General features: G+C 36.8%; 1 protein-coding gene across 6 annotated transcripts in view; it reads left to right on the top strand.

Annotated features, from left to right (window-relative positions):
* CACNA2D3 (calcium voltage-gated channel auxiliary subunit alpha2delta 3) overlaps nucleotides 1-25223 on the top strand; it is a 394450-nt gene that overhangs the window by 137851 nt on the left and 231376 nt on the right. For all 6 annotated transcript variants that reach the window (XR_007206017.1, XR_007206016.1, XM_048315277.1 and 3 more), the window contains exon 5: nucleotides 19233-19395. Coding sequence is in view for 4 of the 6 variants with exons in the window: in XM_048315277.1 (XP_048171234.1) it covers nucleotides 19233-19395 (163 nt within the window). In the remaining 2 variants the exon portion in view is untranslated. The remainder of the gene's footprint in view (nucleotides 1-19232; nucleotides 19396-25223) is intronic.

Genomic DNA, 25223 nt, shown 5'->3' with positions numbered 1-25223 from the left:
CAAAAAACTCCTGTTTGGACTTGGTGAATGTCAATGTCTGGCAGAATCAAAGTACTTTCTAAAAATCTGCAATAATTTTTTATTTCAGTTTTACAAATGAAAATCTAGCTTTGAATTTTGCTTTAAATTTCACTTTTAATTCTGAAAACTAAAAAAAGAAAGTCACTCCTGAAATAAATAGACACTTTGGTAAATTGAGCTCAAACATAATGACTTGCCACCACACAGATTTTTTTGTTTATTCTCTGCTACGTACATTTTGTAATGTTTTAAATTACATCACTGTGTATATATATATTAACATTCAACGCTTGGACTCTGTTAAATATATGTTAAATATTAGTTTAATGGCATTGTGTCTGACACTGATTACAATTCAAATCCTCCTTGCATGCTGTTCTGCTGATAGTAATAGCAGCATTTGTAATGTTCAGTCATTGCCATTTGAGTCATAAACAATAATATCAATTAATATATACTTATGCTCATGTCGTTACTCTGTGCAGGGATTAATAGAGAAATTATTTTTACTATCAGAAAACCATTTCAAAGAGATAAGAACTGCAAATGCAAAGCAGATTAGGTTACTGAAATGGCCTTTACAGCGGTGGTATTTGAATGTTTGTAGTCTCTCACAGCAGTTTTGGAATATAATACACAATTTAATTTCCTGTATATTTATGTTGTAGAGGAACAGTTTTTGGACTGTGAAGGATAATTTATGCTCTACTGCAATGTATTCTTAGCTCAACCCCACATTGCAAAAGAAACCTCTACACATTTCTTTAATTTAAGAAGCATGAGCTCCTAATTAGTTATACATAGACAATGGTGGATTTTTCTAACTGCAAAATGATTAATAATACATAATTAAAATGGAACCTGGATCAAAAACTCATCAAGTCTCCCTAATGCCATAATACTGTACCCTTTCCCTAGGCAAGTGATCCTCCCTCAGGGGATCTGAATGACTCTCTGGAAATATGTTCCTGCAAATACACTGTCTACTCTCATAAAGAACTTTCAAAATTTTCAGTTGGGCAACTTCTTTTTGATGTTTTCGTATTAAAAATATGTAATTCATTAGAGTATTAAGTAAATTTTGGAAAATATGGCCAAACATGTATACAAGGTATGAATGGTCTCTGTTAATGTGCTTTGTAACTGGAAATCAGGGGTAAGTAAACAAGTACACATGAAGAACAAACCAGTATTAGTTCTATAGCTTTACCGAACATTTTCTTATAGAGCCTACAATTTATTCCTGCCAGATTAAAACAAAAAATCCCACCTACTTGCCTCTAAGTAAAGTTGCTAACAAAGTGCCGATAAACCCAGAATAAAATCTCTTTACTTTATTCCTTTACGTGTTAACCTCCTCACCCCCCCCATTCCCCAATTTTGCTATCAAGGACTCACCAGATACTCAATTACAGCCCAGAGGGTTGGAATGAACACCTCAGAAAAGCAGGTGTGGGCTGTGTCCCAGCCGTTCAATGGAACAAGCACCGTAACGTTGGGAGCCACTAGATGCCACTCTTGTCTCATCCCAGTACAAGTCTGAGAGTATTTATGGTTGTTTAAAAAAACCCAACCGTGCCCTCTCACCCCCAAAGTCCCTTTAAAGATGTTTCTTTGGTATTTCAGATATTTTGCCTTTTTTCTCCTTAATTAAAGTTACAATACGACCCTATTGTTTATAGTTTTCCTTCCCCCTGCTGTAATGCTACATTTGTTTATAAATATTTCAAAGCTATCCCTAGACAATATTTTTGTTGCTGGACCCTTGCATAGCTGTGTTGTGCTATGTCTCATTTTTCTCTTTGGGTGGAATTCACAAACTTCTGACATAAGTATTCATCTATGTTTGATTGATTTCACAGCCACTTATGGTATAAGCTCTAACTTTTTTTTTTAATTCTCCAAAGAACTTAACCTTTGAGGTTTTTTTTTTTTTCTATACCAGATGCAGTAGGAATCTCTTGAACTTGTATGTTCAGATTTTGTCACTGATGACCTCTTTACTACATTTGTCATGGCATTTCCATGGGAGCTGCTTGACTGTAGATTCCCCAATTTTCAGGATGCTCTCAGCCAGGTAATTGATGAAGAATAGCTGTAAAAATGTTCAGGTTATGTAAGACAGTAGAGGAAAATAAATAAAAAAATAAAGTAATCCCTACAACCTTCAACATAACAAAATTGTAATGCTCTATCTGCACAGTAGTAAACTTAAATTTCTTCTGCTGGTAAGACTGAAACTGTTCTCTTGTTTGTGTGAATTTGGTATAGACTTTGTGATTTTAATAATGTTTTCCATGCAGAATCAAATACTCTTATTCAGTTTTAAATGTACATATGAGATGACTTCTATGTACTGTAAACTACCTGTATGGCAGCCAGAGCTGATGAAGTCACTTGCCTGTAAGATAGTATATATTTGGTAAGTAACCTGCAAAATCTTGTGAATAGCGTGGCTGAATAATGATGAAAGACTATAGGCATATAAAGGCCTCCTGCACATTCAATTAAGTTAGATTCAGATTTAGATCTGAGTATTTCCTTGCTCACATGGAATGCTGTGTATTAATAGAAAAAGGCAGATGGATAGATCCATGGAGAAAGTCTTTTGTACCCTGCTTAGTTTCTTAGAGGTGAGGATTGTTGGTGAGGCTCTGTGGACAGAAATGTGATTTTGGAACATCAAAATGTGAGAATAGAGGGAAAAGATGTTTGTGCGTAAAAATGTGTCAGTAAGAAGGAGATTGGATTATTTAAATAAAGTAGAGCTACCTTTTTTGAGAGTTGATAGACTATACGCAGATAAAAACTATTATTCTGTTCTTTTTAAGAAAAACCCAAAACTATCAGTGGTTTATGGAATTAACAACCACACTACATGCAGACCAAAGTCCAGAGCTGAGGTTGCCTGTGGAACCTTAACTTTATTGCTTCCATATCTCTGAATAATAACTGTGCAACTTGAAAGTTCCCTTTTTGTCATTTGCAATGGAATGATTTAATTTATTTAAGTTTCTGTGATGAACGCTTAATGCCTTACACATGTAGGGAAGGGTATAGTCCGTGACTCAGCGCCTGAGTCTGTAACTACAGCCTGTCTGCACTGCTGCAGACTGCTTTTTGTGGTCATTAGCAAAGGCTGACCCCTCTGTTTGTATACAATGTCTTGACCATGCAATTGTTGAAGGGCAAGTTTAGGGATGTGGTTAAATTAGTCTGTAATTTTATTAACTCGCTTGGGACCATAGCAGTTATTTATTAAAGGTCCCTCTGTAGTTCTGTTCTCCTCTACTATCAGATCTTTCCTTTGTAATCTCTTCCCAATAAGCTTCCTATTACTTCCCTTTTCCTATGAATATTTAAGTGCTGGTGGTGAAAAGAGAGTCTTTGTACCAGCTTTTCTGAAGCACATCCTCATGTGGTGTATCTGGAGAATATAAACCCCTTACAGAGCTATATTGGCTCACAGAAATGGGAGGAAGCATTGAGTTTCCTTCTCCCCAGGGGACAATGGCTGGCAGTTCCCTTTGTCAAGAGTAATCCCATGCCCTTGCTTGGAGAGCTCCCTGTCAAGGGTTTGCAGATGCCAGTTTTGCTCAAGACCCACCACCTGAAGGAGCAGCAGCTCCTGGGATGTACACACACCCTCTCTCACCCCACAGCAGCTCCCTCACACCTCATCCATCTCACCCCTTGAGCTTCCTGAGGTGTCCAGCTCCCATGGGAGCCCTACACCCCACAGTGTCCATCGTCACCTCTCCCAGCAGCTGGAGCCCAAGGACAGCACACCTCTTGTGTCTGCTGTTGTCACTAAAATAAAGAAGTGTGACTATCCAGTACAGTTTTCCTCTCTGTGGTGATCTTCAAGTGATGCCTCCTCACCGTGATGTGGGCAAGTTGCCAATGTCAGGAAATGTCTTGTCACAGAAATGACCTTGCTCGTTCCACCTTTGGAGTAGCTACAAAGGAGAAGGGGCAGACTCTGCTATAGGTCTTCCAATCCTGTAATTGCATCACAACTCCTGCAATGGTTCTTGCAGTCTGGAGAAGGGCAGGCACAGGCTGGGCCTGGAAGCAGAACGAGTTGCCTGCAGGGCGGGGCTGGCTTGGCGGTGTTGAGCCTGGATCTGCAGCAGGGGCCTCGCCAGCGCTGGGGTGTTCCTCATGGGAAACCTCGGGTACAACTTGTAGGGAGCCCCAGGGTGGGAGAAGACTGTGCCATACAGGGATGAAAGGATGTCTGTTGTCATAGTGGGGGCGCTGTGCATATTTTTCCCCCTAATTAACTAGGGCTTTTTCCCTCTCTTCCAATATTAAGTCAGGATGTTTTCCTCAGATGTAGAAGGGCAGACATTTTGAAGGAAATTAGTTTTAATCTAATAAAGTCTGTTCCAAGACAGACTTTGCAGTAAGCATAACCTTTTATAAATAAAGCTGAATATAGTACAAAACACTGACTTGAAGAGAAGAAGGGAGAGTACATGAACGAATGGGTTTTTTTGAGTAAATACTGGGACAAGGAGGTTTAGTCCCCCATTAGTGGAGATATATAACTCAGAGGCCAGTAAGTGCCAGATAAATATGGACTAAAAATAAAAACAAGTTTGGTTAAGAGACAGATTTTATTTTCAGAGTTTTTACACTCCTTCGTATGTTGAACCTCGTTAAAAATAGTTACTACAGAATGCTAACAATAAAATAATTGATGAGCTTATGGATATAATCAGTGAGCTATGTTTTTTAGCTGACACAAATAACCTAGCTAGAAAATGATTAGGGAGAATTTATATTAAAGTCAACACAATTATACTTACTATCAGAGTAGGAAGTTGTGATCAGAATTAGGAATGTGTTATGAGAACTTTTAGTGTTATGGTATGTCATTTATAATATAATTTGTTTATTCATGGGGTTTTTTTCAGTTTTCAAGAAGAATGCTTCTTTTTATGGAATGACAGAGCAGCAAACTGCAGAAGAAATGGGTAGCTCAGGACAGTTTAATGGGAGCCTTGTAACTTACTATTGGGTAAAATGATCAGAAAAACCTGAGTCCAGTTTTTCTGGGACATCCTTTGTGGTGCTGTAAGGTGCTGTCTCCGAGGTCAGCCCCGGGGCCATGAGGAAGTTTTGGCTGGGGGTTTGATAGCAGGTGATCTGTGTAGGATAAGGCTGCCTCCAAAGTCATAGGCTCTCATCATAATAATTCTGATTAATTCAGGCACAGTCCTGTGTAGGCAAGGTAACACAACTTCCAGCTCACTTTTTCAGTCTCTGAATTAAGAGTTGCTACCCTGGGTTGTGCTGTACAGCATAGTTATCCTTAGTCACAGCAGAGGTCATACCAAATGTAAAGATAAATGTAAGGTTTGAGAATGAGTCTTAAATATGTAAGTCACCCAGGCATTTATTTTTTCCATTTCACTTATCTTTTCAGGAGGTATGTGGAATTTTGGGCACAGTAGGACTAAAGTGATAATTCCTTTTCCCATGTTTTATTCCCTATATCACGTTTTTCCTCTGTCATCTTGCTTTCACTTAATTTTAATTTTAGCATGGTGAAATATGCCCCAAATTCAGAAACTGAGCATACACTAGGAGTGTGTTATTCTTGCTTATTGCAGGTAAGTAAACACCAGTGAAGGCACGTGCTTGCCAGCCCTTTGCAAACCTTATGCTAGAACTTGTGGAACCATGCCAAGCATTGATGGACTTCAGCTATCGTTAAAAGTTAAATTTCCATCAGATTTTTTCTAAGGTTCACAGAACTCTTCAAGCAAATTTGAGCCTTATGGCAGTAGTCTAAGTATTGATTTATTGTTGTGTATCAAACTCTAAAATGGTTTGGGTTTCATGTTTTCAGCATTACAAGTAAACTTGGGAGCTCTGATCCTGATGCAGAGCTCAGTGCAAAGTCCAGAGTGAGCCAGAGTAGAAATCAAAACTGATTCTTCTCAAACCATGCAGATGAAACCTGCAGATTTTTTCCTAGAAGTCTGTACTATGTGCCTTTCAAAGGACTGGTAATAGCTTGTTCTTATTTTACAAATATAGGCAGATAAGAGTTGGCAAACATTCTTGTGAGAATGAAATGGGAAAGAGAATGAAGGGAAATAGGTACGAAGAAGCTGTGAGCCAACCAGCCCCAGAACCCTACTGTGAAATGATATGACTAAAATATGTGCATGGTAAATAGTGTGACATTGAAAAATGAAACATTCAATACTGCAGCCAGAGGAGGAAAATGCCAGCTCCCAAAATTGAGTTCTGGCAGTATGTTCAGAGAGCTGAATAGGCATATGCTTGATTGCAGTTTGGGTGGAGAGAAAGGAGATTCACAGAGCTCTATTTCAGTTCTTTCTTTATTTTCCCACACTATGAATTAATCACATCTAATACTAATTATATACTTGCAACATTCTGAATTCCTGCATAAACTGTGGAAAAATGTGGGGATGTTTCCAAGACTGGAGCAGCCCTAACAATGAATCCCTCCATGTGCTTTTGCAACTGTTTGCTGTGCGTCATTTTCAAACCCAGTTATGTTCTGCAGATTTACTCTTCTGTACTTTGATGGTGATTTACGCTCCAAGGGAAGAAGTTGGGTGAAACCATGTCTCAGAAATATAGAAGCTTAATATAAATAAATTAAACACAGGCTCTTGATTTCAGTGAATCACAGCCTTTTGACGTTTATAATTTCAACACATGATTGTCCCCAGCTACTCAGCCTCTGTGACTCATGGTGATGCTTCAGCTATTGGCTTGATAGAAAATGTGAAATGTAAGGTTGGGGTTTTTTAGCTATTCTAGGATGCTAAAAGATCTGGATCCACACAAGTGGGATGAATGCAAACATAGTAACAGCATGTTAGTAAACTGCCTAATCACTCTGAATTAGTGATGCCCTGATTATCTTGCCTGCAACCTTTAGGTCAAACGAAGAGTTTTCTCCAGGCTTTGAGATACAGGCAGGTGATTATATTGTCGCTGCTAAAAACAGAAGCACGGCCTGACTACAGAGGTGAAGTTATTTCAGGAGGTAAATCTGAGGGAGAGAAACTTTTCATGTTGCTAGTGTTGCTCTTGCCTGGAGTTAAAAGTGTTATGCAAGATACTGTGGGAAGGTTTCATCCAAAGGGAGCCTGTCAGGGAGCTGAAGAGGTGTGATCAGGAGGTGCAGGTGCTGCACCCAGGAATGGCAAGTTTGAACAGCTCAGTGTCACTGTGGCTGCTCAGGCAGGGACTCTGGAGTGCTGCTCTCTGTTGTTCAGGTGGGAAATGTCAGAGAGGGGATCTGAGGGCACAGAAGAACCAGTGATGCTTTGAGGGGCAGGTAACGCTGTGGGGAGATTTTCATCAGGCAGTTTCTGTTCTGCAGGTACGACAAATGTGATAATTCCCATCTTGCAGCTCAGGAATCAAGACTCATCTCTCTCTCATGAGAGATACACAATGATGATTTTTGGGGTTTTTTCCTGCATTTTTAACAAAGTGATAAAGAACTGTATCTAATGAAAAATTGAATAAGTTTCAGCAATATTTTGTTGCAGAAATATGTAGATAAGCTTGAGTTTCTGATTTGAAGTAAAAGAATTTGCTTTTGAGGGGAGGAAAGATTGAAGTGGGAGGAAAGATTTTGAGTTTCAGAAACAAGATTAAAATTTCCCAACTTCATTAACCTACTAAATTGCAGTTAATAGCAGAGACTCAATTAGTAAGACTCCAGTGAGGCTGGTGTAAGAATTAAAAGTAGGAATTTTATCATTTTTATCCAATTTTCTGAATTTCTTACCTCTAGTGGCCTAGAGATAGATATGTTTACTGCTTCAGTTTCATCTGCATTTTTTATAAGCCAGATTTAAGAAAAGCAGAAAAAGACAAAGAATGAATAGAATAAGAAAAAATGAAGGGTGAAGCTCCTCACCTGCCATCTTACAGCACTTCAGCAGGTCTGCCCAGTGTGGTGAGGTGTATAAAGGCTGTCTTTGGAAGTACTCTAGAGGTTTGAGAAATAAGAATATCAGGGCTAATCAGGAAAAAACATCAGTGAAATAATCTTGCTGTTTTCCATGGAGAACTGTAAAGCTGGCTGCATTTTCAGGGCTGTTTTCTCTTTTGCTATTTGTTAATATTTGCTTGACAGAGTCCTGCCCTACAGAAATTACTATGAGGCTCAGGTAGGAGAAACCCCAACTTCACACCTGAACTTTGTCTGGACGATGCCAGTGTTGTGCATTAATACTTTGAGCTGGGAGCGCAAGAAAATGTGTTGATTTTATGGGTCATGAACTCTCAGCACTCTGATCTCTTTCTGAATGTCCTTAGTGCAGACCTGGCAGGTGATTTGCTCTTTGGCCACTGTTCTCAAGAATGCCTGGGTGCTGAACTCTGCCAGAGCAACTGCTGTGGAGAAGCACTAAAAACCAGACTTATTTCACCTTCTCTGGCACAGTCATACACAGGATTTGGGGGTGGGTATTAAAATGTGCAGATGCAAACCCTCCTAATTCTTCTGTGCATAAAAGTGGTATTGTATAAGATTTACCTCTTAGTTATGTATATGCTCTAAGATAAAGGGACAGCTATTATTTTCAGCTGCAGCACCCACCATTCACATCAAAGTCTCTGCAGAGCTGTAACAGAGATGAGAAGCTTTTTTTAATTGAATATGTTCCTTCAAATATTTATGACTTGTCACTGTCTAACTGAACCCAAGATGCTGACAAATATGCAAGTCATTTGTAAAGCAGTTAAAGTGCAGGATATATATAAGTAGAGACATTCTTCTGATTAGAAAATAATCTTGTATTAATAATAAGTCTTCCTGTTGTAAAATTCTTTCTAAATACAGTAATATTCCAAATGGGAATTAGAGATATTTTAGGGATGACATTTCATTATTTCCAATCAGCTTTACTATAAACAAACCCTGCAAATTTTCAGTGTCAGCATATAGCTCAGGTAAAACTAAGCTCATATTTGTGCTCTGAGTACCTGAATGTTTGCTGAGGATTTATCCATGGCATATTTCTATTTCAGGATGATGTGTGTTACATTAGGTGTTTGAAATGGCATCCATTAGCATAAGCCCTTCTGTGAAAATATTTTTGTCGCTAAAGTTTATAGGTCTGGTTTAGGTCTCTATGTTTGTTTAAACTACAGATCAGTAAAAGGCTGAGATGTGCATTATGTTTCAGGGTTTCTCCAGGATATGTTGTATGTATTGTTGTTCAGATCCTTGTGTGGTCCAGCCATGCCATATATTATTTCAAGAAAATAGCTAATGACAAGCTATTGCTTAATGAAGTGCTTTCATGGCACCTTATTTAGGAGGGAGGATCTTTTTTCTGGCAGTTGGACGCTTTTGTAACAATATCTACTGTAATTTTTCCCTTGGAATCCACACAGAGTAAGTCATCTGTGCAGCAAACTTATGTTGGGGAAGCCTGAATTAATAACCTCTGGGTCAGCTTCACGAATTTCTCATTATTCCAAATACCTTTTCCTGTTGGCTAAGCCTTTTGTTCAAGATGACACAGAATTGCAGTGGTTACAGATGGCTTATGACCTGGAAAAGGCTGTTGGCAATACAGGTACATTTTGTCGCACATTTAAAATGAAGCAAGCACGGAAGTAAAAGTCATTAAATGTAGTAATTATCCATGAAAATAACAATTAAAAATAGTAAATATGTTTATATTTTTATGAATATTGCTTTAGCTGTGGCAATAAGCTTGGAGCCAACATATTCAAAACTGATAAATCTCTTTTATAAGGGAGTATGTTCTAGTAGCACTAATCTTTATTTCTACAATAAGCATTTAAAGGCAATGTAGGATTTTCCTGCCAATCATGATTAAGAAATTTATATAATATTTTTACATTCAACTCTTCTCCTTCAATGTGGACAAATGAAGTGGAATTTATATATCTCTATGTCATGTTTTCCATTGAGAAGATAGTAAAAATTAAGAAAAAGTGTTATTTGTCCTTAAAGATGCCATTCTTCAGATGATGTTCTGACAACAAAAGTTGCATGCTCTTAGATAAACATCTGGTAGGATTGAGGGATTCTTCATGTTTTTTGTTATATGAGCATTTCAGATTCATTCGTGTCTGAATGATACTGTGTTCTCTCTCATTATTTTCAATTTATCCTTTACAAGAGACACAGGAAGGGAGCAGTGAAATAGGAAATTAGGTTGTTTAGAGAAAGTAAGAGAGCTACAAAATGTTTTTTAAACTGTTTAGATGGCTAAGAGGCCCCTATGTGTGTGATCTTTCCTGCTGAGCTGAGGGGAATGCATAAATACAAGATGTACCCAGTCTGGACTGCTGCTGTCTGCTGGGGACTTCCTCAGCTCTCAGCAGATGCTTCACGCAAAGCCCATCCTAGGAATGTTTCTTGGATTCTTCGGAGTCTTTGGGAGATGTTATCTCTCTCCCTTCTTGAACCTGAACTTCCAGTGCTTGTAAACAAGACAGAGCAGCAAGCTGGATTGTGGGGGAGATGATTGTAAAACTACCAGTTATGCTGTCCCCCAGATGGGTTTCAAACTGGAAATTTGCTTCTGGTTGCCTTAATTTGCCTGATCTGCTTTTCTAAAAGTGTTTATCTGTTTTAATTTAGAATAGATAAAATTGTCACACGAACTAGAGCTGGAACATGGAAATGGTGCTAGTGTTTCTGAAAATCTGTCATTTCTTCAGCTGCATTCACAGTGTCTCACACTATGCTCTGGTTTGACCATAACTCTGTGTGTAGGATTCCAATAGCAACACAGTGCACAGCTCAGTGAGTGTCCCAGTAAATTGTTCTGTGAGTATCTGAGAATTTAATATAGTGAAGAAATAGTTGTCCAGACTCCAGATAGTTTCATGATGTTGCTCTGACAAGTTCAGTTTATGTAATGTGTTCTTCTATTGCTGCTGTTATATTTTTCATTGTTGGTCTGTCTTTGCTTGATGTGAAAAATAGGTAGAAGTTGAAAACATAAAAGAGACCGTTTTCATATTTCATGACCTTAACTGCTGGGCTCTACCACTCATTTATTCGCACAAATTCAGGATGGGAATAGTGTGCAGATGTTCATTTTACCCACACAGGTATTTTGCAATATCCAAGATCTTAACTTGCCCCTCTTTCCACCCTCCCTTTTCTCCCAGCTCTCTCCCAGGGCAAATAAAAACTAGTATTTGATGTAAACCTGCCTCAGCTGGTTTATGTGGATTCTGAGTTTCTGTATCTAGGACTCATGCTTGCTGAATAGAGTCAAGAAAAAACTTAGTGTGTGACATGAAAAAGTATTTTCTTTGTGTCTTTTTTAAAAACTTTATTTATGCAATTAATACAAAGCAAAATGGTAAAGAATAAGAGAAGTGTACATGCATACTCTTTGTGATACTCTGCGAGATGTTTTTAAACACTTCAGACTTATTTTATGAATAAAATAGATGCCATTGTCCTTCCCCCCTTACTCTAGAGACACATGTTTCTTTTATTAAATTAACTCATCATCATGGTTTTGTTATTTCAACTGTGGGCTTAGTTGACCAAATTTCTATATTGCTTGAGAGAGTCATTAATCATTTGAAGAGGATTTGTATATGTTCGGTTGCTCAACATCTCATCTCTCACTTTTACTCCCAAATAAATTCAATAACGTTGCACGTGTTCTTTTGCTTTCCTTTTTGTAGTCAATAATATTAATTTAACCTCCTGTGTGTTAGTGGGTGGTTGGGAGTAACAAAACAAAGATGGGATTGTAGTGAGCACCATGAAATTCTGTTCTGTTCTAATTCTTCACCATTTAATTATTTTGATTATCCCCAGTTGGTCTGAAAAAAATAAATCTGGTAAAGTACATGTTTAATGCATCATTCGGAGCCACGGTTAGTGTTCAGATGTTGCCTGCTGGATTCGAACTGCTTGTTGCTTTCTGTATTTTTGGGAACAGTTATTAACCCCCAGGCCAGCACAAGGTTATCCAGGCTGTCCTGTCCCTGAGCATGTCATGTCGGGGAGGCTGCACAGTCCTCGCTGAGCACAGAGCAGCAATATATGTGTGGTTTAGACTGAAGAGTCTGGGTTAAAGTTGCTTCTCATGGGAGACAGAGAAGATGCAGGGCTTGGGAAATATTTTTTTTCTTCCTGCTTGGAAGTAGGAATGAGGCACTTAGGGCATATGATTGTAGAAAGGCACGGAGAAGTCACATAACGTCTCCACCGATAATTAGAAGCAGCCTTGAGGTTGTCATCAACCTGAATGTGTCAGATGAGCTGAACATGCAAAGAACAGCACTGATTTCACTTTAAAAGTTTTTGTCTTATCTGTGGAATAGTTTGCTTTTCTATCTCTATAGCACGTTTTAAAATGTATGGATGGTGGTTTTTTAATGTTCTGCATAGAACACCATTCACTGGTTACCTTGTGGCAAAGTGAAAAACATCAGAATATATTAGTGCATTGATTTTGAAGCAAGTCTGCCATTTTGCTCTTCTCTTTTATAGTGTTATTTTGCAGAAGTTATTGATCCTTCTTGTTCATTAGCTTGGTATTAGCCGTAGGGCTTTCAAGAGAAATGGAGAAATCCTGTGGTTCTAGCTAGTAATAAAAATGGTATTAAAATGAATTAAAATCTTGCAGATTTTTTGCATCTGTAATGATACCCATATGGTATAATTTGTTTAAGAAGGCCAGCCCCATAACACTGGTTTGGGGAATATTTGAGTTAGTGGAATTTAGAGGAAAGACATCCTGACAACCTGTTGGCGTGTGTTTTGCTCAAAGTATTCTGCGTCTCTGATTTGGCCACACTTATATCAGTGGGATACTACTTCAAATCTAAAAATAAAATCAGACATAGTGAAGGTTGTAATGCTCTGAAAATATTATGACTCTAATCATGACTTACTGTGTAGTGTTTTTTCTTGGTTTTCCTAGTTTGAAAAGGAAGACTCAGCCCTGCCGCAGGATGGAAGTAATTGCAAACTTGATACAAATGTGTTCAAAAATGTTTTAACATCCCCAAGCCTTAGAATTACCTATTAGTCTTCCCTTGTTTTCTTTGATCTTGCACAGTTTGTCCTTTTGGAGTGAAAAATTTTAGGCTAATTGCTGCTTCTTCCAAAGTATTGTTTACATAAAGCCCAACAAACCTCTCATGTTTATTAGTAAGAAAACGGAGCCTTTTAGTCGTGTATTTCTGAAATGGAAGCATAAGTGTAGAGCTCTCTTCCAAGGCCATCATGGCCAAGGGAGCTCTGCCTGTGCTGAGGCCAAAGTGGAAGAGCAAGGGGAGCTGAGAAGGGGCTGCCCCAGCCCCAGAAGTGTTCCTGTCATGCTCACATAGCAGTATGTGCAAGACATGATAAGCCTTATCAGAGTCACGCTACCATACTGGTAGATTTTCCAGGTTGGGGATTTTTGCCTTTTCACCCTTTCCCAGTGTTTGACTATAACTAGGGCACAGACTTTCTGGGATTGGGGGTAACTTTGTGGGTTTGAAATGCTCAACCTTCAAAAATGCACAGACTCTACAATTATTGTGTGCTGGTTGCAAGATGATTCACTTAAACCATGAAAGTCTTGTTTAAAGTTGCTCTAGAAATTTTCAGTAAGTTGCTTCCGTGCTTTTCTGCATCTCTAGGAGCACAATCCATAGCTCTGAACCCGCTCATCCATGCAACTGGAATCTTTTTAACCTACACCCACTGGGAAATGGGAAAAATTATGATATCACCAGAGTAGGGATTTGTTGTGTTCTTTAGCAGGAAGTATTCCTTGGAGGTTTCTTATGGGTGTGAAAATGAACACACTGAGCATCTGCTCTTCTAGACCCAATAAAAGTGTTAGATATCCAGTAAGGCTTGTCAAGGTGTCCAAAATATTAAACTGAAAGCCTGTAACATAAGTGCTTTCTCTTTCCTTGTTTTATTTACTAAATTTGAGTGACCAAAGAGTTTTCATTCAGTCTTGTGACAAAGAGGAGACTCTTGAGAGCTTTTGCATGCAAAAGTAAATATTTTTGAAGTTATTTATCTGTAAAGTAAAAGGAGGCTTCATCTGAAACTTGTAACCTAAAGTGATGTTTTTTAACTTTAAGGGATGATTTCAAATAGCCATCATAATTACTTTATACATTCAGTGAATCAGTTAATCCTTACAAGTCTGAGACCTTGATGTGTTATCAATTTACTGCTGTAATATATTTTATACTATAATGAAGTATTATTTATTTATCCTCTTTTACAGCAATTTTAATAAGGTAATCACATTGGGAAGGAATGTATAGCCTGAGGAAAGGTCATCTTAATTTGATTGTGTAGATCAGTTGTTTTTTCAAGGATGCAAGTAATGTTTCTGTACTACTTCCATAATTAAAGGGGGACTGATGACAACTTTTCAAATCCCAGGTGTTTTTTGAGTCTTGCTGCTGAATAAAGACATGAAAAAGAGGGGGAAAAGGTGCTGGATGTTCCTACAGAGGAACAAGGAGGAACCTTCAGAAAATAACTGGAAATTATGAAGATTGTATCTTACGACAAGAGATGCTCTTTTCTCAAACTTAAAAGCTTTTCAAAATTCAGAAGTTTTTATTGAATGAGCCACTTTGCTTTTATGGCCTTTTATATTTACTTGCTAAACAGACCAAGTGATCAAATACAAGAGCTTTCATCATATACTTCAAAACATAGATTCTCCTTACTGGACAACAGTCAGAAGAGATATTTTTGAGCCTTGGAAACAGACATGCGCTCAGATGTTTGCCTCTTTCACACGAGTACCAGAAGGGGGACCAGTCTCCCCAGTGTGTTTGTAGTAGGACAGCCTCCCTCAGAGTGGATAACTTTTCTCATTTTACTTTTCACATATCATGAATCTTTCTGTTTTCCTAAGGGATCTGTCCTATTTGTCAGTCTTGAGAAAATAAACTTCTTTTCTTTTTTGTTTAAACTCTGATGATAATAGCTATTTTGTGCAACTATTGTAGATGTTTCAAGTATTGTGCATTTCTATCTGGCTGTGCTATTTCATGCTAGATTTTGCTTTCCCCTTAATTTTCCATGTTATTTGCTGCTACTTCATTTTCTCTCTGATGCTCTAGCATTTTTAGGCTCAATATAAATGCCATAAACTTCCCTTAATTTAATATCTTTCAGATACATTTAACTTTCTCTTTATATGAGCTGCAAAGCTACAGAAACACTGTGAAAATCGTTCTTGAGTAGTTAGGAATTATCAGTGTAATCCCAATATTGTTCTAATGCTGGCTCCTTAGTGCAAATCATCTCCATTTGCACCTTCCTGGTCCTCATTTCTCTGTGAATGAGACTTTTTTTTGCTGTCTTGGTAAAAATAATTTCTATAGATTAGAAAAAAAAGAATCAAACTAAAATTGTGGCTTGCATTCTTTCATGCTGTTAAAAACCAAAAGACTTCACCTTAAAATGCAATGAAAAAAACTGATACATGTTTACTCTTATGTGCCAAGTACTCTCTAAGTTGCAAAGGCAGTTTGCATTAGGCTGTATCTTTTAAGTTGAATAGTAAACATTTATATTTAAATAAATATGCTGTTTACATTCTTAACAAATATTTGATAAAATACTTAGGCATCACTAGATATCTATTTACAGAATGATAAATATAAAAGGCAATATAGAACATCAGTCTTGTACCACACTTTGTACAATATTACAATTATGCAAGATGCGTGCAATACTTTTCAATATTACACCTAAGGTACTGAAATTTTGTTTTAGACAAGTATCCATTGTAAGCAATGTCCTTGTTTAGCTGAGACATTGTGCCAAAATAAGTGGCTAAGCTGGAATAGAGAACTTTGAAGTTTCATTCTTACCTTGCAGATCAGTTCTCGCCTCCAAACCACCCATGTGGTTCTCATTGCAGGCCACAAAATTTGCACTTCTCCAGTTTTCCTATTATATATTTTGAACAAATTAATTTTTGTTGTAATTAACATACATCTTTGGCAGCTATCCTAAGCGATCACATAGCAGACACTTTTTTATTGTGGCTGAAAGTATCTTTTGTTTTAAAACAAACTTGCCTTTGCCTGTCAGCATGAATGAGGCTGTAAAGCAATTTTGTGATCAATTCTGTAACAGCCCCATAAGTCTGTCTCTGTCTCCTGTGATTACAGGGTATGGCAGAGCAGCCCAGGATTCTGTGGACTGTCAACAATAGGATTCTTTGGGGTGTCTCAAATATGGTCATCTCCTTGCTGGGGCAGAATGGTCCAGTTCTTGTTCTCTGGGCACTGATCCCTTTATATTGGCTTTCACTAGGAAAACCTTCTTTACAGGGATAAAACCAAAAACTGAGATTCCTATTTGCCTTATTGTCTTATTATTGTGCTACAGTGTAGGCTTTCAAAAGGTCAGATCAAACATACAGAATGATGCAGATACTGCAAAGGGATGTACAAACAAAAAACCCCAGTGTGTTTACTTGAGCAAATCTAAATACACAAAAGTATAAAAGTTGATTTTTAGTTCTAACAACTCATATAACAGCTGACATGAAGATTTCCATGCTCACCTGCAGGTCTCTAGGTATGGCTGGAGTAAACTCATCTGTTGGACAAGTCGCAGTAGAGATGAGTCTACTCCTAATCTCGATAATTATCTTGTTTATTAGACTAATAACTTTCTGGCGTGTTATACTGTGTGCACTCAGAACTCACCTAGTTATATCAAAGACTGACCTCCACTGACAAGATTAAATTGAAGTCATTTTCTCTAAGAGCTTAGGTAGAGTATTTGTGTTGTCAGCAAACAGGACTTTATCCTCTTTCCCTTGGGCTTTATCTCAAATGCAGTGTTAGAATGCCAGATGGATTTACTTTAATATTTTTTCTCCAATTTTTAATATTCTTTCTATCACCTTTCAGCTGTCACACTCAATAATTTCCTTGGAAAGCAAAAGCCCAAAAGAAGCCATTGTATAACAGCTCGGCTTCAATGATGATCTTTTTCAGTTGTACTTTTGAGCTGCATAAATTACCTGATGTTTAATCCTTAGAACTTGCAGGACTGTCTTAAAAATACTACTTTTGTGGGCTTTTCGCTTGTAAAAAAGCCTTTAACAAACCCAAGCCAACTCCCCCTCCCCCCTGATCAAACAGAAGAAAACCCAAAACTAAACAGGAAAATATTAATAATCTGCAATAGCATAAGGACTACTTTATGCTACAATTAGCTTAACCCCCCCCCCCCCCCCAACATAAACCATATTACTGCGTATACACTGGTAGAACTGAGAAGAGAAAATACAGACTCAGACCAATAAATCAATGAATACTAAATCAACTGAAGAAACAATCAGTCCTAAATACCCTTAATTGCAAAATAAGTAGTTTCTTTTTTTCCTTTTTTTTTTTTTTTTCAATATAGCAGATTTTAGTACTTGGCTAGCTTTGCCACTTGCAGAACTTGATGAAAGAGGTTGCCTACTAATTAACTTTTTTGGGAAAGGAAAAAGCCCAATGAATGAAATGAAATAATGTTTTTTCAGAGTTGATTTCAAGTATATTCTGATATCCTTATTTGAAATTTGTCCATTTCTCCTTCCATTTACAAAGTATTATAAAAAACCATGGACAAGTAAAATTTACATCCTTGAATTCACTAAGTCTGGATGTGAGTTACCATAGAAATTATTGCATGATACATACCTTCAGTTCAAGAACAGTATCTTGCTGCATATTCTAGTACTGAATACTTTATCCTCAAATGTAATCTTTTACCTAAAGCATAATACTTGAATAAAACTTTTTTTTATCAAGTCAGATTAGTTTCTGTTAAGCTGCCTTTTAAATACTGACCTGCCTCAGTCTTTGTTATATGATTTATGGTATGTGGAACCCTGAGGTTGTCCGGATATTTTGGTTATACACGGAAGTTCCTCAAAAACCAACATGAGCTCCTTTTTATTCTACTTTCATTTAAAATCCAAACTATGGGTTGGTCATTTTGAGAAACCAAAAGCTAAAAGTGCAGGACAAAGAAAGCTGCTCTCCAAGTAAGCTTCCATTGAAGGTACTGTTTGAATAATTAATCCTTTTAGTGGAAGTGTATAGGTTGCAAGATTTTAATGGGCTCTTGATTAGTAGAATGAGTTGCAGGTCACACTAAGAAAGAGTGCTTGTGAAAAGCCTTGGAAGTTTTTGTATTTGCTGGTCTGTTTTAGTTTTGCAAATAGTATAATATATTTATTCTTGTACAAGTTGTGTAAATGTATACCACCTGTGAAAGCACAGATTTATGTTTAAATATTATGTGCATTTATTCTCAAATGGATATTAGGACAGGGGCTCACATTTAAATTAATGTGATTCTTCAAAGACACTAAACTTTGGCCTCTTCCAATTAGGAAACACATCACAAACTGTTGTCAAGGGTTAAGGTGTTTAAGAGGTTAAAAAGGAGTCTGTACTGTTTGTTGTTTTCAAAGCTTAGTAAAATTTCTGGTTAAACTAGGTCATAAAGAAATCAGTATTTTTATCTAAATTGCCTTTGCTTATCTGGTTATAGTTCTGTACAAAACAGGCCAATAGTCTTCAGGAATCTTTAACAGGCAGTCGATAATTTCTTGTTCAAAATAAGTCCCTGCTAAGTTTATATGTCCATATTAAAGTATGCATAATTTATAAGGCCAACTATGATGTACATTTCTAAAATTCAGTATAAAGCAAATAATTTTAGGAAATGTCAGTCAGTACATATCAAGTACACATCTACAGCTGTAGTTAATACTCCTGTGAAGAAAAACACTTAGTTTTTCAGGGATTAAGTTCAGCACTAATAGCAGTTCTTGATCTGGTGGAAATAAGCTAAACAGAGAGATCATAATTAGGTAATCATCCAGAAAAATATTTAAATCTAGAAAGCTGTGTATTAAAAATAGTACATATATTGTTTATGATTAGAGCTTTTCTTGGACTTCCCTTAATATTTTCAGGGCAGTCAGAAACAAGAGGGGTTTTTCTTGAGATGTATTGATAAATCTGTTTTCATAAATGTACCTGTATGAAGAGTATAGAGGGAATCTGAGGGTAAAAATTTCTTGTTCTGCTCTTCTAGCTGGAGCTGTTAATCAGTGGATTCATAGATGTGTTAAACCATTCAAACCCCATTTTTATGCTGAATGTGCATTCTGAATAGAGATTGTGGGTTTCTGTTGCAGTATGAATACTTCAACGCTGTGCTTATAAACGAACGAGATGAAGAAGGAAACTATCTGGAGCTGGGGAAGGAGTTCATTCTGGTGCCAAACGACCACTTCAATAACTTGCCTGTGAACATCAGTCTGAGTGATGTCCAAGTACCCACCAATATGTACAATAAGGGTAAGAAAAGAGCTGCTTTATTTTGTCATTCCACTGGTGAAACAAAAGCACACCCTTGCTTAAAAATGAAGCTGTTGATTAACTGTGTGGTATCTGTCTTTTCCAGTTGGCCATAACACTGAAATTTCTGTGGAAGAATGTTTTAAGTATGACAGTTCTGTAATATCTTTTGTTCTGTGGCAATTTAGCAGTTTAATGAGGTTAATGATTTGCATATGAGGCTTGCATGAGTTCTGCCATGGAGTATGGCAGAATATGCTTATTTTAGTGGATTATTTTCCAGAGTTTTCGAATCATTTGAACAGAGCTTACATTGTCACTTACTGGTTGTATTCCATCTTTGCTGAGATCTAGAATTGTCTTTGAAAGATATAGGAGAGTTGGAGGGGAATACTTTGTTAGATTTATTCTTTCAAACTCCTTTCTAGCAGTATATGTTCTATTCTAGCTCTATATGCACAAACTCTGCTGGGAGCTTTCAGACAATATTAAGAAGGAATATTTTCTACTCCCCTATTTGGCATAAGTGCTGCATAGATCATAGCACTAGCAACCAGCAACATTAGGTATTAGAAGTGATAGACTTCAGTCTAAAAATTGGGAACGTAAACTAAACTCAGATATACATTTACTCATTTTCCTTTTGCCATTTCCCTTTAATTAGACAGCAGAAATTTGTATTTTTCCAGTGCTTATGAAGCACCTATCTATTTATTTTTCTTAAGCCAGTAATAAAAGAAAAATTAAGAAGGAAAGCACCAAAGTTTCCTAACAATGTCTACAGTATATTTGTCATTGGTCTGTAGAAAGCTGCCTAATCTCATTATCTGGTTCCTCTTCTGTGTTTTAACTATACTAAAAGACATCTAAAAGGACATTAAGTGCTTTCCTCTTAATACATTCCAGGCTAGCAATTGTGGTAATCATGCAAGGATATTGTGTAATCACAAAGGCAAGGCAAATTAATTCAGATAAATTGGTCTGGTAAGAGAAGTAGTGAATATGAGAGCTTCTTTTCGAAGTTAGGATTCTGACTTGAGAATCCTGAGAAGCTGAAACTCCTACAATAAAGTCTTAAACTAGGGATGAAAAAATAAATCTTCCTAGAGAGTATTTGAAAGGCTGTGAAATTATTAATGCAGGATGTTTTGAAATACTTGGAAAATGCTTAAAACTTCTAAAGATACCAAAATGCTTTTTTTGTGCAAGTGCTGATATTTATTGAATCCAGCTTGTCTATAAATTAATTCATTTCAGAATTGCTAAGGAGGAAAAAGAAAAGGTTTGTGAAGGAATATAGAGTTCAGGCAACTGTGCTTTTCTGGAGAAGGAAATTATCCTGAGTAGTTAGTGACAGCAGTAGAACTAAAGAACCTTCAGGTATGTCATACATGCTACTACTGTGCATAGAATGCATTTTATATGCTGATTACTTATTGTTAGAGACCAAAGTCAAAGGGCTTGCTGCATCTTGCTTTGGCTTCTCATACAGGGATTTTATATGGAGATGGGGAAGATAGAGCTCTGTGATGATTCCTGGTTTTACTTTGTCTAATTCAGGCCATACAAAATTGTCGCTTTATGCAGCTGCAGGAAAAAAACCACATTTTTTAATCATTTAAATGTATTCCAACTGCAGAAATCTGGTTTGTTACTGGCATTTTCCTTGCACATGGACATAATAATCTTTGTTTGGAGTCTGTCAATGTCTGGAAGAGATCCTCTTGCCAAGAAGAGAAGTATACTTAAATTTTTTGTTGCCCAGTTCTGTAATGCAGAGGGGTGATAACAAGTTAATTAAATCCTAACCTGAGGGTACAGGCAGTAGATATTGATAGGTTTACAACCAAGTGTCTGCACAATACCATTTCTCTATAAAGGGCCTGTTGTTCATTTCCAGGTTATGTTTTATTTTATTGAATTACTAGGGAAATCCACAGCCCAAACTCACAGCTGAAAACAGACAAGTGTGATCACTGAATCGTTCAACACAGGACTCTTGAGTTGACATAGAAAAAAAGAACTCTATTTGTAAGCTAAAGCTAATTCTAAACTTTTTCTTTAATTTTGTTTCTTTTTTTTTTTTTTCATTTGTACAGATATTGATAATTTGTAATGGGTTCAGAGAAGAGTCACAGGACTCATCAAAGAATCAACAAATGTGCCGTGGACTGAGACCACAGGAGCTCAGTTCATTTAGCTTATTCAAGAGATGATTAAAGGCTTAATTAGTTGTTCTGTAGTTAATTACTAATACCAGGCTCTATAATCTGGTTGCCAAAGATTGCAGAAATCCAGTGGCTGAGATCAGGTTCCATTATTTTGCAAATTGCACAACTGCCGGCTCAGTTAAGCTTTGGGAAAAGTTTTGGTCTGGAAAAGTTTTGGCCCAGCTGCAGAATCACTGATGTTCACAGTCCCTAACTGGGCACCAAATGAGATTGGCTTAAAAATTTTGGCACATAACCATATTGCTATTCTTTATATACCTTCTGGCTCTTTCAGCCTCTCCATAGAAAAGCTTAAAAATATTGATGGCAACAACAGGATTAAATAATTCTTGTTCTAAGGAAACCTTCAAGTTTGGAATCCGAAAATAAAGAGCAAAACCAAATTTCATTACAATTATGATGAAATCAAGAAAACTAAAATGCAATAAATATCCAATCTAGGATATTAAAATTTAGCATGGAAAATTTTGAAAAGGAAAATGAGAGCCAGTAAAAAAGTCTGCCGATCTAATTTGTAAGCATACACTAGTGCCATCTTGGAGTACAGAGTTCCTGCACCTACTATAATGTAGAGGGAAAGGCAAACTAATGAATTTAATAAAGAATCAAGCTTTGTAATTACAATACTCTTGATCAACACTGTAAAATATAAAAAGCTGATCTGGTTATTGATGTGCTTTTATACTTTTCATTCCCCTCTCCTGCACACCCTCGTTCCCTGCATTCTCGATATCTTACAGTGGACAGCCATTAATGTTAAAAATATAAATATTACTGATCTTTGGAATATAAAGCCTATGCAATTCAGAAAAATAATATTTCGGTATTCTTATAATGTTCACACACTGAAGGAATTCAGAACAAAGAAAAATGGATGATTCTGCTTTACAGTTAAATGTACTTACCTGTGTGTCCGTAGAGCCCTCTCAGGTTTAGGACATTTTGTAGAAAAACTGGTGGTCTGTTTAAACTGCAGAACATTCTTCTGGAACTGGCCTCCTTCATTCTTCCCGAAAATGACTGCAGGTTATAATGTTTTACTTTTGAAATGTTTAAGCACACATTGGGAATCTAAATCTGTCACTGCATTCTATTTCTTCTCTTTGAACACAAAGTGTGCTCATTACCTACAGCCTCATTGCCCACAGCCACAGGATTTGCAAGGCAGTATCTTTTTAAACAATGAAGAATTAATCAATTAATTAATTGTTTTGTGATAACTGTCTTAGCAAGCAGTAGCTCTTCCATCCACAAACTTGGCAATTATCAACTGTGTATAGATTTCTGACAGAAAGAAGGGAAAATGTTCTTAGTGAGTTAGTCATATACAAATATTCACAGAGGGAAAAAGAAGGGGAGAATTAAGGTATGTCTTTCATGTTAGAAGGAAAGCTTAATTTTTGAATGTACAGAATCAATCTGAATCCAGTTTGGGCAATGCAAAGGCAGAAGTCCAGGTGTATATAAGGTACAGTCTCATTCAGCTGCTGGGGTCTTTTATTAAAAAAAATTTACATGGGTTATATAGATGAGAACAAAATGAGTTCTCACAGGTCTTGTTTTTATGTCTTCCTATTAATTTATAATGTAAATGATTTGGGATGTGCTCCTGTCTTGGACATGTCTTGCATATATACTTCCACAGCTACACATTCCTAAGAAACTCAGATATAACTTCCTACATGTCAATCAGATTATTTTAAACAACTATTGTGGAAGAGATTAGTAATAGTAAAAACAAGATTAAAAATTTAAAGTTTGTATAGTTTCAGCATTTGATTTATTGCTTTCTGAGATGTCAGTAGTATATTTAGAAGAATCTAGGAACGTGACATATAATTAAAAAGTAGAACTTGGAATGTGGTCTAGGCTTTCTGGCAGCCATCCATGGGGAGCATGGCAGTAAGATTGCCACCAAGACTCTATAACAGATTTATGTACACAAGGAGATGATAAAAGAAGACTCAAAACTGATATTGCAGATGCTGACAGTATATAAAAGTAAAAGAAAACTAGAGTAGCATTTTACCTTTTGTTAGTATGAGAATATAGGTAGCCAAGATCCCACATTCTTTGTCCAAAGTATGTGCTCTATCTGGCATGAAGAACCTACTCCAGTTGTTTTTGTTTTTTTTTTTTTTTCCTAAATCTGTCACCTCATATTTATCCCTACTTGTGGACAGCAATGACATATTTTCTGCTATTGAGTTTTCACTCAGCAGTTTTTCTATGGAAGAGGCTTATGAATACCTGGATAAATGTGGTTTTCAGAGGAATGTAGATGAAAACCAAAGCCGAGGTGCAGGTCAATGTGTCTTGGTGAGCTGTGCTTAGACAGTTCTACGTTATGGCACCTGTTGAAAAGCAAAGCCTAGCATGGTACAGTACCAGAGGTGACACACAGCAGGATCTCATCCACTCATGGTAGCTTTGCATAAAATCTAGGAAACACATGAGGCAATATATTGTCTCAATATTAACTGAAAACAGCCCCAGGTTTTGAGAATTTGCAGTTGGTCTTTGTTTATATGACAAGGTAAGATTTACATTTGTAGAAAGGGGAGGAGCCCAGATTATCTTCTTTACAATGATTCAAAAATATCAGGATGCAAGCCCTTCTTGTCTTTTAACCTTTCTCAGTGTTATAGTTTCTTCACAGTAAGAAATTTAGAACTGAAGAGAGACTTCTGTGCCTGAGAGCTTTTTCATGTATGAAATTATTATTTGTTTCTAAACCCCTTGTATTTCATAAAATCTTATGATAGCTCTGCTTCCATATTTGGTCTAAGATTGAGATTTTGGACTGAAATCTTACACATCCAAAGACAACCTTTCTCAGTGTTCTTAAACATAAAAACACCTTTTAGAATGAGCCAAGTTTGACTTTCCTCACTGGGTATTTTGATAGAAGTAGGGTAAGAGTGACCGTATGTAAATCTGTCTAGCAGCCCTGGGCAGTATCTCTGAGGTGTGGTGGAGGAGGCAGAAAAATGCCAGTAGAGGTGGATTGGAGAAAGGATAATTTCTTTGTTTGGATCAGATCAGATGCAGCTTGAGAAGCATGTTTGATTTTGCCTTTAAAAAAAAACAACTGAGAGAACAAAGTGAAACAATTTATCTTGGCCATAGAAGGGAAGTAGGCTTATATAAGTTGATTTAAAGTAATGGGAGGTTTTTCCTTTGTTGTCATTTCTAGTTTACTGAATATATAATCTTGTTTTATTTGCTCAGTTTTATAATGGAGAAATAATTCCTAGAGGATAAACCTTCATCTCATTAACACAGCTGACAGTGCAATTAAGTGCGTCCTACAGCTTTGCAAGACTTATTTATCCACTGAACTTTTTGTACTTATTAAAACTCATTGAGCAGAGAGTCCAAACTTAACTACTGGATAGAAAACCCTGGATTTTCCAATTTTAAATACTCTTAATTTTCTTAAGTGTATTTTTCTTTCATCATTAGTGAATGTCTGAGGAAAAGACGTATGTATATAGACATATATGAAAGTATATATCTTTATATCCAGATGTATATATATGTATCTACTGTGTGGTGGAGAGTGGTGCAGTCTGTTCTCACACCAAAGGATGTTGA

Source organism: Corvus hawaiiensis, chromosome 11, assembly GCF_020740725.1.
Source record: "Corvus hawaiiensis isolate bCorHaw1 chromosome 11, bCorHaw1.pri.cur, whole genome shotgun sequence".
NCBI classification, from domain to species: domain Eukaryota; kingdom Metazoa; phylum Chordata; class Aves; order Passeriformes; family Corvidae; genus Corvus; species Corvus hawaiiensis.
Note: the sequence above shows the minus strand (reverse complement) of the source record. Positions and strands in the feature narration are given on the sequence as shown.